Source organism: Cervus canadensis, chromosome 21 (assembly GCF_019320065.1).
Source record: "Cervus canadensis isolate Bull #8, Minnesota chromosome 21, ASM1932006v1, whole genome shotgun sequence".
NCBI classification, from domain to species: Eukaryota; Metazoa; Chordata; class Mammalia; order Artiodactyla; family Cervidae; genus Cervus; species Cervus canadensis.
The window spans coordinates 50,086,808-50,103,694 of NC_057406.1; the positions used below are offsets into that span (position 1 = coordinate 50,086,808).

At 38.4% G+C, this 16,887-nt stretch overlaps 1 protein-coding gene across 4 annotated transcripts in view; it reads right to left on the reverse strand.

The window, feature by feature from the left end:
• Window positions 1-1,188: 1,188 nt before the first annotated feature.
• The window catches only part of IGF1 (insulin like growth factor 1), a 79,795-nt gene continuing 64,096 nt past the window's right edge, over window positions 1,189-16,887 (reverse strand). For all 4 annotated transcript variants that reach the window (XM_043440196.1, XM_043440194.1, XM_043440198.1 and 1 more), the window contains exon 4: window positions 1,189-7,646. In XM_043440196.1, coding sequence (XP_043296131.1) covers window positions 7,587-7,646 — 60 coding nt within the window. In that variant the 3' untranslated portion in view covers window positions 1,189-7,586. The remainder of the gene's footprint in view (window positions 7,647-16,887) is intronic.

Sequence of the window (16,887 nt, forward strand, 5' to 3'; positions counted from 1 at the left end):
AATTTTTAAAAAGAGACTATAATTTGACCTTGATGATCTTGAAAGGAGGCAATTCTTTTGTTTAGGAAAGAAACAAGTTTTGGGCATATGCAATGATAAAAGGCGAGCTGGCCTGCCCCAGTTCCCACTATGGGCAAAGCTGTGGTGGAGAACTGTAGTAGAATTTTCTTGCAAGTTCTTTCAAGAGGGGAAGATGAAGGGTTGGATAGGAAGTAATTTCTGGGAGAGTTTGCAGAAGAGAGGAAGGGAACTTACTAAGATGACAGTTATGTTTGACGTCTTTCTGCCCTCTGCCTTCACCATCCACAAAACTTCTGATGAAAAGGCTGTACCCAGACGAGCCACACACATGTCACATCTGTACACAATGCACTTAGAAGCTTATGGTCACAGGAGGCGTGATGCTGAGCACAAGCAGAATGAGGAGGTTTAGTCCTCCCGTTGGTCCTAGGCAGAACCATGGAGACTCTGAATGAGTGAAATTGGGTGTAGTGGTGAGCCCCATGTGGGAAAATGATACAGGAAACTTTAGTAATATTATTAGTTCCTTAAAATCAAGTGCAAAACTTGTGAGCCTTTTTACATTTAGGTAAATTTCCCAATAATTCATGGAGGGTTTAAGTAAAGGGAAACAGAATGAGATGCTTTCAAACAACAAGAGGGAAATTATCAATACTAATTTCCACCTGGTGCTTCCACAAATGCTACTGTGAGTTTGATATTCACAGTGTCTATTCAGTAAAGAATTAGATTTATTGAAACAAAAATTCAGTGTTGAGAGATCACATTCTTATAACATCTCTCCACATGGGAGTGTATTAAATGCTGCTTGTATATTATGTACCCTGCATGATAGAAAAGTTTTTCCCAAATGCTTTGTGTCATGGGTTATAACTCACTGTTGGATTACAGTGAGTGGGATGGCTTACTTAAAACTGCTTTATTGTTAATGGATCTATTGTACAATTCATACATCTCTTACATAGTTTATACAAGTTCTTTGAAACATTTATTTTTAAATATAACCTGTAAATTTTGTAAGATATCTCCATTCTGGTGTATGATTAGTTTTATTTTCTGGGTAAGTTTTCATGTTTTATTTGCTGCAATGATCTTAATAAAAATGCTACATTACAATAGAATTCTTAAGGAATGACACATTACACCAACATTGTCCAAAAGAACGAATTAATCAAACATGATTAATTTTAATGTAACTACTAAAGAAAGATATATCATTTTATTATGACGCTCTAGCCATACATTTTCAAAATATGCTTATTAAACAGTAAATGTCAGATAATGATTCAGTTAGTTACATTTTTAGAAGTCATTAGGATCAATATTCCTCTGCCATAAATGAATTGAATAATAATTTCAAATACAGAGTTAATTTAATAAAAAATATGTTTTGAACTAAGACAGATATAGTGAATGACCAATCATTATTTTCTGGTTTCAGAGTAGCAGGGAAGATTAATTCAGTGTCTGTAAGTTTACTTATCACACTTGGCCTATAAATGTGATAAAAACAAATGAAGCAAAACACACGATGTAATCCCAGGTTTCAACTTCATTAGCTCTTTCAGCAAAAAGAGATCTGACATAGTGCTTGGGGCCTTTGTATAAACTGAATACAAGCTGCATGATGTTTGAAAGTTTTTGATATTTGAATAGACATTTTAATAATACACAGACACAGATAAGAGATGTGAGTAGGTGGCTTGAGGTTTCAGAGTCCCTCCTGCAGTGTGTTTAGCAGCAGGTACAAGATAAATACCCAAAAAAAAATCAGATTAAGGGATTAACAGTAGTGATTTTGCTATGGGTAGGTGAGTGGGGCCAGTGGGTGGTTTGGAAGGGATTTTTGAGCTCTTCTTTCATTTTTCCTACTTTTACATCAGTGCATTTAGGCCTGGGCAATTAAAAAAAGGGCATATCCTAAGGAGAATGAAGGCCATTTGAAGGTGACAGGTGAGATTCAGTAGAGGTTAAATTGGAGAAACTATATCTTAATTTACATTTCAACTGGGCAGTGACAATTGAATTTTTGTGTTCTCTTTTTAAGTGATTTTTTCTTGAAAGACCTTATCAATGACAGTTGAAGAATGGGGAGAAATGGGGACCATGTTTAAGATCAATGTGGCTTCATAAATTAAGAAAACAGGTGAAATGTATGTTTTAAAAGAGGTCCCTTTCATTTCAGGGTTTCAGTTTGGTCAGTCCTCTACAAAATTTTGAGACAGATACTAAATGAATAAGGACTAAGAGGAAAAAAAGAGTTTGAAAACTTCCCTGGGCCTCTGTCTCATCTATGAGAGGTTCTCTACAAAAAGTATTGCTCCAGATAGGATTTGATTGTTTAAATTTGTATCTTTATCCTGTACCACACGCACTTAAAGCTCAGACAGTCATCTCATCTCCTTTTTTTTTTTAAATAGAAATCACACAAAAAAGATATCTATGTATCAGTTTCTAATACCTAACAGAAAAGTCTTTTAAAATATTAACGTAGCAATAAGCAAATATGTACTATAGGATTAAACACTAGCATAAAAAACAAACAAACCCAAAACAAAGAACCAACAAAATTTTCTCTTGTTTTCTGCCCCTTTCAGATTTTGGACTTTACGAGCATTGCAGGAGAGGGGCATGAAGAATCACACTTATTTTATTTTAAAATTTGAAAATAAATGATGCCATAATGATGCATAAATCAGATTATTCTTTCAAAAACATCGATGGGAAAGCCCAGGTGATTTGAAGGGAAATGCTCTTTCTTATGAAGAAAGCCAAATAGGATCTGTCTCTAATAAATTAGTACAATCTTTTAAGATTAAAAATAGCAAACACATTTTTAAATAGTCTGATTATAGCTTCAACAAGTCAAACATACATTTCTATCTAGCCTATAGTTTTAAAGAATCAGTCTATATGGGTTTAACTTATCATCCCTTATTCCAATATAAAAAAAGAAGAAAAAAACAAGTCATTTTTGAACATTAAGATATTCATAAAGACTGTATAAAGTAAAAACAAAAACAAAAAAATCTTCACAGATTGTTAGCCATCTCTTTCAACGATTTCTCATAAATTCTTCTCTGTCCTTATCAGTAGATAACCCCCATCTCAGAAGGAAATACTTTCCAACACTTCCCAATGAGATCAGTGATTGCTTTTATGAGAGCTACTGCTCTTTGAGATGTTTAGGTGAAGGGAGAATATCTTCTATTAAACCAGTCGACGCCAAAGAACTACTCAAGGGGGATGTGGCAGAAGCTATTTTTAGCAGGTGAATCTATGCATTTTTCTCTTTGTTTTTATTTTCTCCACTTGCTGAGTATGTTTTAGAGCAGAGAGTACACACACACACACACACACACACACACACACAAATCAATGAATAACTCAATCATCTTTTCAATTCTGCCGTTTGCCTATAAGGTCTTTTTTTTTTTTCTTTTTTCTTTCCCTTCTATACTCCATGCTCCTGAATCAAACAACATGTTCAGATTGGATAATATATTGCTAATTTTGTTGAGTTTGAGAGCCAACAAAACAATGGAGCCTTCTAACTTAAAACAATTTTCATCTTCAGCCCTTGCACCCCCAAACTCACAATTTGGTGAACAGTACACTACTTGCAAGTGATAAAAAGTTGAAAGGTGGTGGTGACTAGACCTAATGCTATTTTCTTATGCCATCTAGCTATAGAATTGTTGTTTTCATACTTTAAAAAAATATGTCTATGCTTTCTTTTTTTTCTTTTTTTCTTTTTTTTTTTTTTAGTCAAGTACTTTCTTAAAGAAACATTAGCACCACATTGGCATAGCTGGCCAAACAATAAATGGGAAAGCAAAATGTGCTACATCTTCCGTTTTAAAGCATTCTCCCAAGTGCATAAACTAGTAACAGAAACCCTGAAGCCACAGTGCATGAGATGGTTTCATCTACACAAACATTGACATTCCAAGGAGGGGAAGGATTCTCCAGGGACACCAGGCTTTTTTTTTTTTTTTTTTAAAGATTTTTCAAAGAAGCGATTTCTTCTCAATATTCCATTGGACTCTTAGGATGAGTGTGTGTGTGTGTGTAGGGTGAGTATTGGGAGAGTTTTCCCTTATCTCTAGAAGAGTGGATTCTAATGGAAAGATGCTTTCACTTTTTTAGTGGGTCTTCTTCATTTTAAAATGTTCTAATAATGCAATTATACTATTTGGGGAACTGGGAACGGACATTTGACCTAGGTATTGTGTTGTCAATTAAACTGGAAATCAACCCATAAATTGAAAGCTCACTCTTACATGTATTTATAGTTCTTTTGCAAATATCTTGATATTGCCTCATCTTAAAATTCTAAAGTAAAGCTTACAAATTGAGCTGTAAGATTTTTTGTGCTTCCTTCTGTCAATACTGGGTCATTCTGCTGTACTGTATAGTGATCAGCTGGTTTTTGGAGTTGACAGCAATTTGACTTCTAGTTTTAAATCATTTGAAAATAAGACAGTGGGTTAGCATAATTAGCTAATTTTTAACTAGCTGATTTATGATACAGTTGAATAGGACTGTGTGTTAGAAAAAATTAAGAAAAGTAATATGGCTTTCCATATTTAAGCTTTCCTCACTGGAGTATTTTTGGTTATGAATAGAATTATTAGTGAATCAAATAAGTCATAGACACTCTTAGAATTAACATATTCACCTATGTCTGGAAACATAAGTCTGTTGAAGGTTGCATGTAACATGTTATTGGTAGTCAGTAATTTAAAAAGGTATACACTAGGAATAAGAAATAAAAATCAGAAGTGCCATTTTGGGAAAATGTATCCATTTTCCCAGTGGATCCACAGAACCCATATGTCTAGAAAACAGATGAAGAGCAAAACCGCCTATGGTTTCTTTTACATTGTCCACAGTGATCAGAACATAGTTCAGCATGCTGGAGGTGCTGAATTCAAATAACACTGTGGACTGAGGTTAAAATACCAGTTGGCTGAAAGGGACATCCATTAAAGAGGCCTCTTTTTGCATAAGTTTGGAGATACAAGAAATCTCTTTTTTTCTGGCCTCTGAACCTTGAGGTGAACCAGTGGAATGAAAACCAAAGATGCTATTTTTGTTTTGCATGTACACTCTCCAAGAATAAAAGGGATATAATTTACATGAAATAATCAAGTCTGGTTGCTTTTTACCAAAAAATTCTAAGGCAGATAAAAAGATATGAATGATGAATGATTTGTTGTTTTAGTAAGAAAACCTTGATATATAGACAGGAAATATTTTTCTAGGTCAGCACGGACTTGTTCTTATCACTGGGTTTTCTTGATACCAATTTTCAATTGAATGGATAAGATACATCCACAGAGGACTAGAAGCCACTCTTCTAAGCAGACAAGAGTTATGAGCTAGAAAATTTCTAGCTGTGAAAGAAACTTTTGTCTCTCAACTTGCAACTCTGGTTAAGCATGTTTTTGTGGAAAAAAAATTTAAAAATATATGTTTATGTATATACTTCCAAGGATAAGAACAAAATACATTCAGGAAAGTAAATTTGTGACTTTTTACTAGTTATTATTTCAGTATTTGAAATCTTGGGCTTAAAGAGAGGAAATAACTGTGGCTTTCAAAACGAATAGTCTCATTTATGATATTAAAATAAGTATTATTAGATTGGGTTTCCCAGGTGGCTCTGTGGTAAAGAATCTGCCTGCCAAGCAGAAGATGTGGGTTCGATCCCTGGGTTGGGAAGACCCCCTGGAGGAGGTAGTGGCAACCCCCTCCAATATTCTTGCCTGGGAAATCCCATGGACAGAGGAGCCTGGTGGGCTATGGTCCATGGGGTCACAAAGAGTAGGACACGACTGAGCGACTAAACAACAACAAATTATTCGATTATTAGTAAATGCCTGGAAGAGTCAATATGTGCTAACAAAAGGAGTAACCATTCTTTCACTTGTAGAAATCTGTTTTTCTCCTTCTTTCTTTTCCTTTCTCCATTTTCACTTTATATTTATAAATCCAAATGCAGAATTCAAAATCAAATTGTAGATGCAAATGTTTCTATTTTGAAAAGTGTTTTAAAAGAGATTGAACTGTTAGCTTTTAACAGATAGTTAGTTGGATAGCCTCACTGACAAGAACTGGCATGTCAAGAGCATTCAGCTTATCAATTTTCTAGCTATGCTGTGAATGGGTTGTTTATAGAATTCTTTGCATCCTAGCAACTCAAGGGCTCTGATCTTGATGCCCTCATAGCAACTCAGGATAAAAATCTGGAGCTTTATCTTTTTAATCCTCATACCACCCCTGTGAGGTAGGTAGATTACATATTGCCCCCATTTTGCAGATGAGGAAACTGAGGCACAGAGAGGTGAAGTGACTTGCCCAAGGTCACACAGTGGTGAGTCCATGGCAGAGTCGTCAGATGTTTGTTTCTTCAGCGAGAATAAGAAACCAGGATTATTAAACTCCTAGCCTTCTGCTTTTTCTACTCCTCTCTGGACTTGCCAATCAAATTTGTATCAGTGGACTTGGTGTCTTATTTTCCTTGGAAGCCATAATTGGGGAGCTTTTCTTTCCCAAATGTTTGAGTTTTGAGTACCCTTCCCCTCTGTGTAACCTTTGGCTCCAGGCTTCCTCTTCAGTTTTGCTTTCACCTTTTACCGTTTTGGCCAGACTCTTTCATATAACAAACTACAAAATAGCACCATTGTACTAAAAAACAGAGTTTTACATACTGTTTGATATATCCTGTAATATTGATACGCTAAATTTACATAGTGCTCTATATGGAAGAAATAAAAAGAGAGAAGTACTGATCAGGTCACACACTAACTCATCTCTTGAAGGAACCACTCAGTTTGAGACTTTCTATGCTTAAAACATACGCCTAAAACGATTGGCCTCAAAGTTGTAACTACTTGCATCTTTTAGCAAGATGTGGAAAAAATAAAGCTTTGTGTCTAAAATAAATGCATCCAACTTATATTTGGTACAAATGCCACAGATGGGATCTTGTGGGTTAAACACTGGTGTGCTACTTAACTGCTTGCTGCTGCTGTTTCGGAGGCCAAATTCAGCAAATATAAAGGTGATGGAGAGGGGGGCGGGATAGAGGAACAAGGTTTTCAGACACTGTAAAACAAACAGCCTGTGTTGCGTAAAAAGAAGTGCAAATAAAAAAATTAATAAACACTTAGACAAGCCTGCTGAATGAATGTCTCTAGCAGCCAAGATTCAGAGATAAATTTAGTGCAACTGGATCTATACAACACCCATGCATTTGTGGCTCTTGAGAGGCAGGGACTAAGATCTATATATATATTTTTTCTCTATAGAACATTATTGATAAAGGATCAACAGCAATCTACCAACTCCAGGGTCATTTTTGCAAGGTGCAAAGCTTTGAACAATCACTCCTAAAGACAATGTTGGAATGTTTACTCGTTTCACTGGGGGGAATGCCCATCTTCTGAAATGTTATCAAACTTGTTTTTGGTGGGTCTTCTGGTGTTTGACCGGTGACTCGTGCAGAGCGAAGGGTCCTGCCGGTGGCGCATCATTCTTCACTCTTTGGGGAGGTCCTCCTACATCCTGTAGTTCTTGCTTCCTGCACTGCCTCTGCTTGTGTTCTTCAAATGTACTTCCTAAAAACATGGGAGAAAAAGTGACATCACTTGGATGAATTTTTATGTACCCAACCCATCTATTTCTAACACTGGGTCTCAACCTTCATTCCTTATGTCTCACCAGTCAGTTTAATAGACAACTTGGGCCAGGGTTTTCTGAGAAAGACATAAACAAGTGGATGGCCTTGGGTTTTTCATTTAGACAAACCTCACTAAAGCTACTTCAATTTACCCTTGATGGCATGGGGACCACAAATTGCTTTGTAATCACACAAAAATATGTGTTTATTCATCTGCCACTATCACAGGTTCTTTGGCAGGAAGGGGATCCTTTAAAATCCAGTCTTCTGGCTTGGAACATCTTTTCCTAGTGAGAAAAAAAAAATCATATGCTGGGATCATCCTCCATTGTTTTATTGCTTTTTGTTCTGTTTTAGTTTCTGTAAAAAGGAGATAACTTTTCACTTTCTTCTTTTTCTCCTCTGGAGAGAGGCAGAGGTTTTGAAGTAGAATATTGGGAAGTTTTGTACCAGATTTGGAAACTACAAAATCACAGACATTCTGAGCTGTGCTCAAATCCTGGTTCTTCTATTTTCTAGCTATGTGAACTTGTGTAAGTGACAATCTCCCGTGTCTCAATTTCATCCATTAACTGGGATAATAATAGTTTCTACCTTTTAGGATTAAGGATTAAAAAATTAGAACATAAAATCACTTATAATAGGCCTTGAACACCGTGAAAACTACATAAGTATTACCAATTGTTATTTACTATTATTATTATTATTCAATATTTATTGGAAAGGAACTATTCTTGGATTAAACATTCTGGGTTCCTTGTTTTGGTGCTACCATTCACCTATCAACAACCATTCTGTTATCCAAGGAATACTGAGTTTTGCTTAGAATAGAAGCCCTATGATAATAGGGACATGTCTCTGCTCACTGTTACAGCTCCATGTCTACACCAGTGCCCAAAACATTTCAGGTGCTCAATAAATACCTATTGAATGAATATAATGAACCCTCTGATAATGTGCAGGATCAAGTCATTATACTTCTTCTGTAATTATTATTTTATCCTTGAACATACTTAAGTAGCAACATTTATTTAGACAAATAAGCTGCAAAATAAAATCCAGAAGGAAATGACATTTACATGCATAAACATCAGGTGCGGCTTCTCTTGATTTTCCTTCTAGTCAGGAGGCCCTGAGAGAAGGACGTAATGGATAATCATTGGTACAGAATGAGTTTTAAGGATTCCTTTTTCCCAGGAACATTTTCCATCCAGACCAAAACCAAGGGTTCTCATCACAGGCACTGGAATCTCCAAATCTTTCCTTCTGGCTAAGGAAATGATCACTCTTCCAATCATTGTTAGACATTTAAAGATCATTGTGAGGGACCTTGGAGATCACTCAGACCTGAGAACTGGAGAGGGTGAGAAGCTGAGGCAGAGTCAACTACTAATCACTGGAAATGATACCTTTTGACTCAGACCCACAGGGATTTGATCATTTTTCTTACACATATTTTCAGCTCTACCTGGAACATTAGAGTTATCACCAAGTCCTTTATAAAAGCAAGTTAGTACTTTGTATGTTGATGGTGAAAATAGTACCATTACACGCCAGTCAGGATGGCTGCTATCCAAAAGTCTACAAGCAATAAATGCTGGAGAGGGTGTGGAGAAAAGGGAACCCTCTTACACTGTTGGTGGGAATGCAAACTAGTACAGCCACTGTGGAGAACAGTGTGGAGATTCCTTAAAAAACTGGAAATAGAACTGCCGTATGACCCAGCAATCCCACTCCTGGGCATGCACACCGAGGAAACCAGATCTGAAAGAGACATGTGCACCCCAGTGTTCATCGCAGCACTGTTTATAATTGCCAGGACATGGAAGCAACCTAGATGCCCATCAGCAGACGAATGGATAAGGAAGCTGTGGTACATATACACCATGGAATATTACTCAGCCATTAAAAAGAATTCATTTGAATCAGTTCTAATGAGATGGATGAAACTGGAGCCCATTATACAGAGTGAAGTAAGCCAGAAAGATAAAGACCAATACAGTATACTAACGCATATATATGGAATTTTAAAAGATGGTAATGATAACCCAATATGCAAAACAGAAAGAGAGACACATATGTACAAAACAGACTTTTAGACTCTGAGGGAGAAGGCGAGGGTGGGATGTTCTGAGAGAACAGCATTGAAACAGGTATACTATCAAGGGTGAAACAGATCACCAGCCCAGGTGGGATGCATGAGACAAGTGCTCAGGGCTGGTGCACTGGGAAGACCCAGAGGGATGGGATGGGGAGGGAGGTGGGAGAGGGGATGGGGATGGGGAACACATGTAAATCCATGGCTGATTCATGTCAATGTATGGCAAAAACCACTACAATATTGTAGAGTAATTAGCCTCCAACTAATAAAAATAAGTGAAAAGGAAAAAAAAATCTTATACCTCCTGAATAGAAGGAGGAAAACACCATTGTGTAAAAATGTTTATTAAAATATCTAGCTCAAAAAAAAAAATATATCTAGCTCAGTGGCCACTGAAAAAAAATCTTTGTGGGAAGAAGATGGGCATTCGTGTAGGAGAGCTTGAGATGCTATCTGTTTACAATCCTGGCACTTTCCCCTCTAATATACAAATTTTACCATGTTCACTTGACATGCATTTGTTGCTCTACAAAGCATCTGCTGTTAAGCTACCGGTAAAGTTTTTATTTCTAAACTTACACCTTATTCTGCTTCCTTAAAGCAGTTCTCTGGAAAATGGAAGAAAGACATGTAGCGACAGAGTGGACATACTACTGTCCCAAACTCCTTGAAACATTTCTGTTCTGTTCTCAGTAGACCCTGCTGACGGTATATGGCTCATCAAACCCCCATAATCACTATTTTTAAGGATACTATTGCTCTATCTGACTAGTAACCAAATTAATTAACAGGACTAAAAATACCCTAATTTGGGTTTTAGCCTCTTTTTCTGTTTACAAGGCATGACAGCTTAGAAAAAGGATTTTAAAGAATCTGAATAAAGCCCATTCTAAGGAAACACTCGGTTACAAGTAAAAAGAAAGTATGTGAGGTATTTAATCTCCAGTCTTCTTCTCAAGCCAAATTAGTCACAGGCTTCCAGAAGAAAAAGTTCAGGTATCTTCCGTACCTCTCTCTTCACATTCATGATCGCTGTAGCAAAAACGATTGAGGTTGGTTTGGCCAACCACATAGATCTTATCCCTTTCCCCAATTCAGAAACTCTTTCTTTTCTCTTAAAGCAGAAGTATAAGGTGTAAAGTCTGAGTGGAGGGATCTTCTGGGCTCTTTCTGCTGGGTCTGTCTCGGCATCACAGCCAAGTCCTGGGCAGAAACTCACTCGATTAAGCTGACACTGCTCCAAGTAGCATGGTTCCCATGCACACAGGCGTATGATGGGGGCCATTCAGAACCAGCTGGGATGGCGTCTGGTTTGCATTTGGCTCTCTGCCCAGGCTCTCACATGTGACTTCTTTGTTGCAGACAATGACAGTGACAAAACAAAAGCACTCAGGATTTAGTCTCATTGCATCTGTTGCTTTGCTCATTGTTTTAATTTAATGACGCGGGCCCCCCTGGACAATGGGTGCAAGTGGAGGCCTGCGCGGGGCAGCCGTCGGAGCTGGCATCCTCCCTCCTCAGTGTGCTTCTTGAAGGGGTTATGAAACTGCCCCACATTCAGCCAAGCAAAAACTTTTCACTTCAACAGCCTGTCCAAGACAAACAAGCCAGCTAAAACCGTTTCTAGTATGCAACTAGACAGATTTTTTGAAAGGAAAACAGTAGTGAGTAAATACTGTTTCCTATTGACACCAGAGAAGGTAAGATTATTTACAAAAAAAAAAAAAGTTGGTCCTCAAGCTCAGTGGGGTTGGCTAAGGAAACATACCCTCTGAAGGAAGGGTTAACTGACTCATGAGCGATAGGTTTGCTAGGGGTTAATTTGTGATATACATTATTACACAGTGTATGCCATACACAGATATATAGGAAGTTGGAAAATGCCATGAAGGGATCATTCACATTCCCCCATTATCTCTTGGTGATCCTAGCTCTTAGTTCTCCAGTGGAAAACTGTCCACAAACTTTTTAAGTTCCCTGAGAGCTAACGACAATGGCAGTAATAGTTATCTTGATTAAAATTTGCACGCATTTTACAGTTTACACAGTCATCTCCGTGAATCCTCCCAACAACCTCAGGAGATGAGGTTGTTTACATTGGTATCATTCACAGTCTGAGGCTCCTGAAGATTTAGTGACTTGCTTGAGGTCACATAGGAACAACTTGACAGACCTAGAACTAATAGTAAAACCACCTATTATTTTCATCAAAGAATAACAGTTCTACCAGTTGAACATGTGTATGTGCTGGTCACTGTTTTATAAGTGTTAATTGTAGACATTTTATTATTTAATTCTCATAGTTCTCTCAGAGATGGGTACTAGTGTCTTACCCATTTTACCTTCATGAAATATGAATAAAAAGCAACGTGCCTGATTTCTTACAGTGAAGATGTAACCATGTTTGGGATTTGTATCAGTCGCTTCTGATCCTGGAGCTCACCAGATAGATACTCGACCATGATGCTTCCCAAAGAGGTAGACCAATATCTGGTGTTGCAAAACGCAACAGTAATTGATAATGTCATGAGTTGCCCATGATCCCAGATGGTGGCAGATGCTGGTTTAGAGGGTAAGGCAAGACTCTAAACTAGGGACGTGGGTACCCTCCCTGATCCCAGTGTGAGCTGAGTCCCGTTTGTATGCTATTAATGGAGATCTAGTAGCACAATATTCATTTAGCAAAAGCTAGCCCTGTGAATATGATTAGCCCTTACTTTCTCCCCGCCTATCTTTGTGAGACATTGCCTGAGAGGCAGAATCTAAAAGGATGATAATAGCCCCTTTAAATTTTAGGGAGGAAGCAGTGATGTTTTCAATAGACTATGTTTCCATCTCCACCCACTACAAACAAGTTAAGTATTGTATGACATAAACGCTAAGCCTGGCACCCTATAAAAAATGCTGGGAAAATACTGCCCATCATGGAATGTTAATAGCCTATTGTACAGCCTAAAGTTCTAACTCAGCATTGACTTTCTCCTAAAAAGGGCAAAATAGAAAAAAAAAAAAAAAAAAAGGCAATGGATGATTGAAGAGATGGCCCAGATGTCAACCTGTTGAAAAGGATGTGCCCTGGCTATTTTGCTGGCTTAGCCTGGAGACATGTGAAATATTGGATGATGATTTAGATGTCTCAGTATCAACTTTGATATCATTATTTTGGGGGACTGCAAGTCCAAATTCCAGGAGAGTGAGGTCAGTCTTTCATCTCTGGGAGCCACGTAGAGTGAGTGTCATGAGATCAACTCAGTGCTCTGGGATGTGACTTTTAAAACCAATCGGGATGGGGAATACATGTAAATCTATGGCTGATTCATATCAATGTATGACAAAAATAAAAAATTAAAAATTAAAAAAAAAACAAACAAAACAAACAACAAGGTGCACTTTTCAAGAGATGTATGCTCCTGGTAGAGTAACGGCCTCTTCAGCAAAGAGATAGGTCTAACCGTCTGGGCACAGGGTTGGTCTGCCCAGCCCCCTTTCTATTTATGTTTTTCTAGAAATGACCTCACCCTATCTTTTATGTGGTTAGAGTGGGAAAGGACATTTTTTCCAACATGATCGTCTCCTCTGACCATGCAAGGTAGATGGGTCCCACAGCCCCCTCTCAGAGCTCAAGAGTGTAGTGGGGACACCAGGGCAGACCCAATATCTGGGAAACCCAAGACTTCTTTATTGGCCATCTTTGGCTCAAGGACTCCTCAGAGGCTTTGCTGACTTTTCTTTAGATGGTACAGCCATCCAGGATGCTTGTACCGAGTCATCTCTTCTCGGCTTCACTGAGGTCAGACTTGCACTTGCATTCTGCTGACTTACTCAGGCTTTCCTGATCCTCTCCTGCTGCTTTTCACATGGGTATTTTCCCTCATCAAACCCTTGCTCCTGTAACCCAGTCTCATACATATTTCTCAGAGAACCTGGATTTATATACCTAGCTTGGATCCCAGCTCCCAACACAGAATTGTGTGACCTTTGACAATCGCTACACTGTCCTCTCCTTCTCAGTTTCCTGTTCTGTAAAATGAAAGGGTGGAGTAAGAGCACCCACCTCATAATGTTGTTATGCTTCCATGTGATCACCCTTACACATTTACCTACCGCAGTGGTGTGCAAGAGAGCCAGTTGTTTCAAGGACCCTTGGTTTAGCTCTCATTTGTGAACGTGATGGCAACAGCTGTCTGTTCTGGCTCTGTGCTGTCAGAATCCACTCTGGGTCTGCCTTTGTTAGAGCACTGACGTGTTGTGGAACAAATTATCTAAGTGTTTGCTTTCCCACTAAAAAGTAATCTCCTTGAGGGCAGGTAGCATGGTCCCTTCACCTCTATCTCCTCCTTGGATGTGTGAGCAAAATGGCGAACCCGGAAATGCGTGTTCCATTGATTTGCATTTCCTGCAGGAGCGGTGGCATAGAGTTCAGGTTAACGGCAGCCTTACATGGCTTCCTACTTCCTGCTGCGCACAGAGCCCATCCTGTCTTGGAACTTAGAGGTGGCAGGCTGCAGTACAGTAAGTATCAGTGAAGAAATGCAGAAGAGAGGGCACAGTGCATGGTTAACATGCGGCAGTCCACCTTGAATTTGGATTCTGGTCTGACCACTGGTTAGGGCAAGACCTTGGCAAGACATCTAGCCCCCTTAGTCTAGGTTTTCTAATTGTACAGTGTGGGAGGGGGCGTAATTATAACATTTACCCTTTAGGCTAATGGTGAAGATTAAGGAAGTGATTTGTGAGAGCCTTTACCTCAGGGCATGTGCCTAATAAATAACAGCTATTATTATTGCCTTTTTAGAAATAGTTCCTGTTGGGAAGGCACACCCCATGCTCGAGTACTGCCCTTTCTCCGATTGGGGGGTAATAGTTACTTGTTGGGTGCCCAGGGCACCCTTGACCGCTGCACTAGCAGATGCGTAGCTCTTGTTTCTAGTGACAGGTACACCCCTAGGAATCCCCCAGTCTAGGGAATGTGTTTATCCTATAATTATTCACAGATTATCCTGTCTTGGCAATTCCTTACTTTTCAAAGGATACCACCTGACTCTGTTTGAAGTATTTTTGTCTGTGATGTAACAAATCACTACCAAAATGGTTTAAAAGCCTGAAAAAAGAAAAAGGAAAGGGAAAAAAAGCTGAAGGGTATTTTCCCTTGCTGGCAAGAGTTATTTATGTTGCCTTGAATAGTCTTGAAGGATGTTGTAAAATACTCCAGGGCTGCTTAGGCTGTTGATTTTACGGGCAGCCTGTTTTGTTAGCTGTTTGCGTTACATTTTTAAATTAAAAAAAAACACACAACACTTTGAGCACACTATCTTTCCCAGAGGGAGTTGATTTTAGAATTGCTGAAAGGTTCAACTGTTGTGGTATTTAAAAAAGTGAAACACCAGATTCTAGCAATTTTACTGATATGTGCTAAAGATTCAGCATATTTTTACCTAAAAACTGGATTTGATTATTTTTTTCTCGTTAGCCTCCAAAATAGCATTGTTTCATCTGACATAAAACATATGTTGGAGTCCTTAAACTCATGTATGCAGTAATTTATATTCTAATATTCTGGGGAGATGTGGGGCTCAAGGTTGTTACCTTTTGGTATCATTTCAATGCAATAGTGATGAGTTCAGAGATTAGTAGGAAAGGGCGTTACCCTCTTTCACTCATGCTTTGTGTGTGTGACAAATCTGGGCAGAACATTCAAATACTGTGTTCTGAATTTTCCTCCTCTGAATTGAGAGAAATTTTGCAAGTTTGGAAGGCTCTTCTGAACTTTTAGGATGAACAAAATAACACCATGACAAGTTAAAGTGATTTGCGTCTGTTTGAGGTTGACGTGAGTCTTCAGCATATAAAGTAAACGTGCATGGTGCCAGCCAGTGCTTTTCCAAGACAGAAAATGGCACAAGAACAATTCATGTGTGTATACAGTTTAAAAGAAAATCAGAATTGTGCCCAAAGTACTTTTACTTCCCTCCTAGTGTTCTTTGAATAAGGAAACAAGTATCATTATTGACAGAGACAAACCAGAGCATCCAATAGTGGCCTTGGTCATTCAATACTGACAAAATAATGCTATGTATTTATCGATTCCTTTAATATTTTCCATTTTTTTCTAGCCCTCCAATGCCTCATGAATGATTCAAGTTTGCCACACTCAGATTGTGACATAAATATCACATATTCTCAAGTCTACAATAGGATTCCTTATCCAACCCTCAACCTGCCATAGTCTTACTCCTAATCATTTAGAATTTTTGTCTTGCCATAATTGTCATCTACAGCTGTGAAAATACCACATCATATTTTCATGGATGGCAGAGCTGGCTGGTCTTTGATTACATGACCTCTTGGAGCTGACCAGACAGAAAGCTCCATGTGAATGTTTATATATTTTACAGAGAATTTTGTAAGAAATTCTGGCATGTGAATCCCACTGTGTGCACGCGCACACACACACACACACACACACAAAGTAAAGAGAAAATAATCTTTCTTCCAAAACTAATTGCTGTAGTTAACTACAGATTGTAAGTTACCACCAAGGATATTTGGAATTAAAGTTGGATGGACCTTTAGCATTCTTATTTCTATCAAACCTCCACTTTTTCAAAAGACTTAGTTTTCTGACCAAATGGATCTGAAAACTATAATCTCATCAGTGAATAAAATAGATGGGAATCTTTGGAAATGTTTTCTAGCTCTTATTACTGATGGGGTAGTAGCCCATTGAGCTATGGTTGAGTTCCTCATGTGGTGAGAAGTTTCTTTGCTGCTCTCCATTAGTACCAGACATGAGCTCATATGCCCATTGTCCCACATCTCTCATAATTTCCTTGCTGTTATCAGTTTCCATTTCTCTCTACTTGAGTTTAAATGTAAGTCTATATTTCTAAGCCATCTCTTTTGTTTGCAAGATAAAAACAAGGTGGCCCTAAGGGTATTAAAGTGTTAGTCGCTCAATTGTGTCTGACTCTCTGTGACCTCATGGGCTGTAGCCCACCAGCTCCTCTGTCCATGGAGTTCTCCAGGCAAGAATACTGGAGTGGGTTGTCATGCCCTCCTCCAGGGGATCTTCCAACCC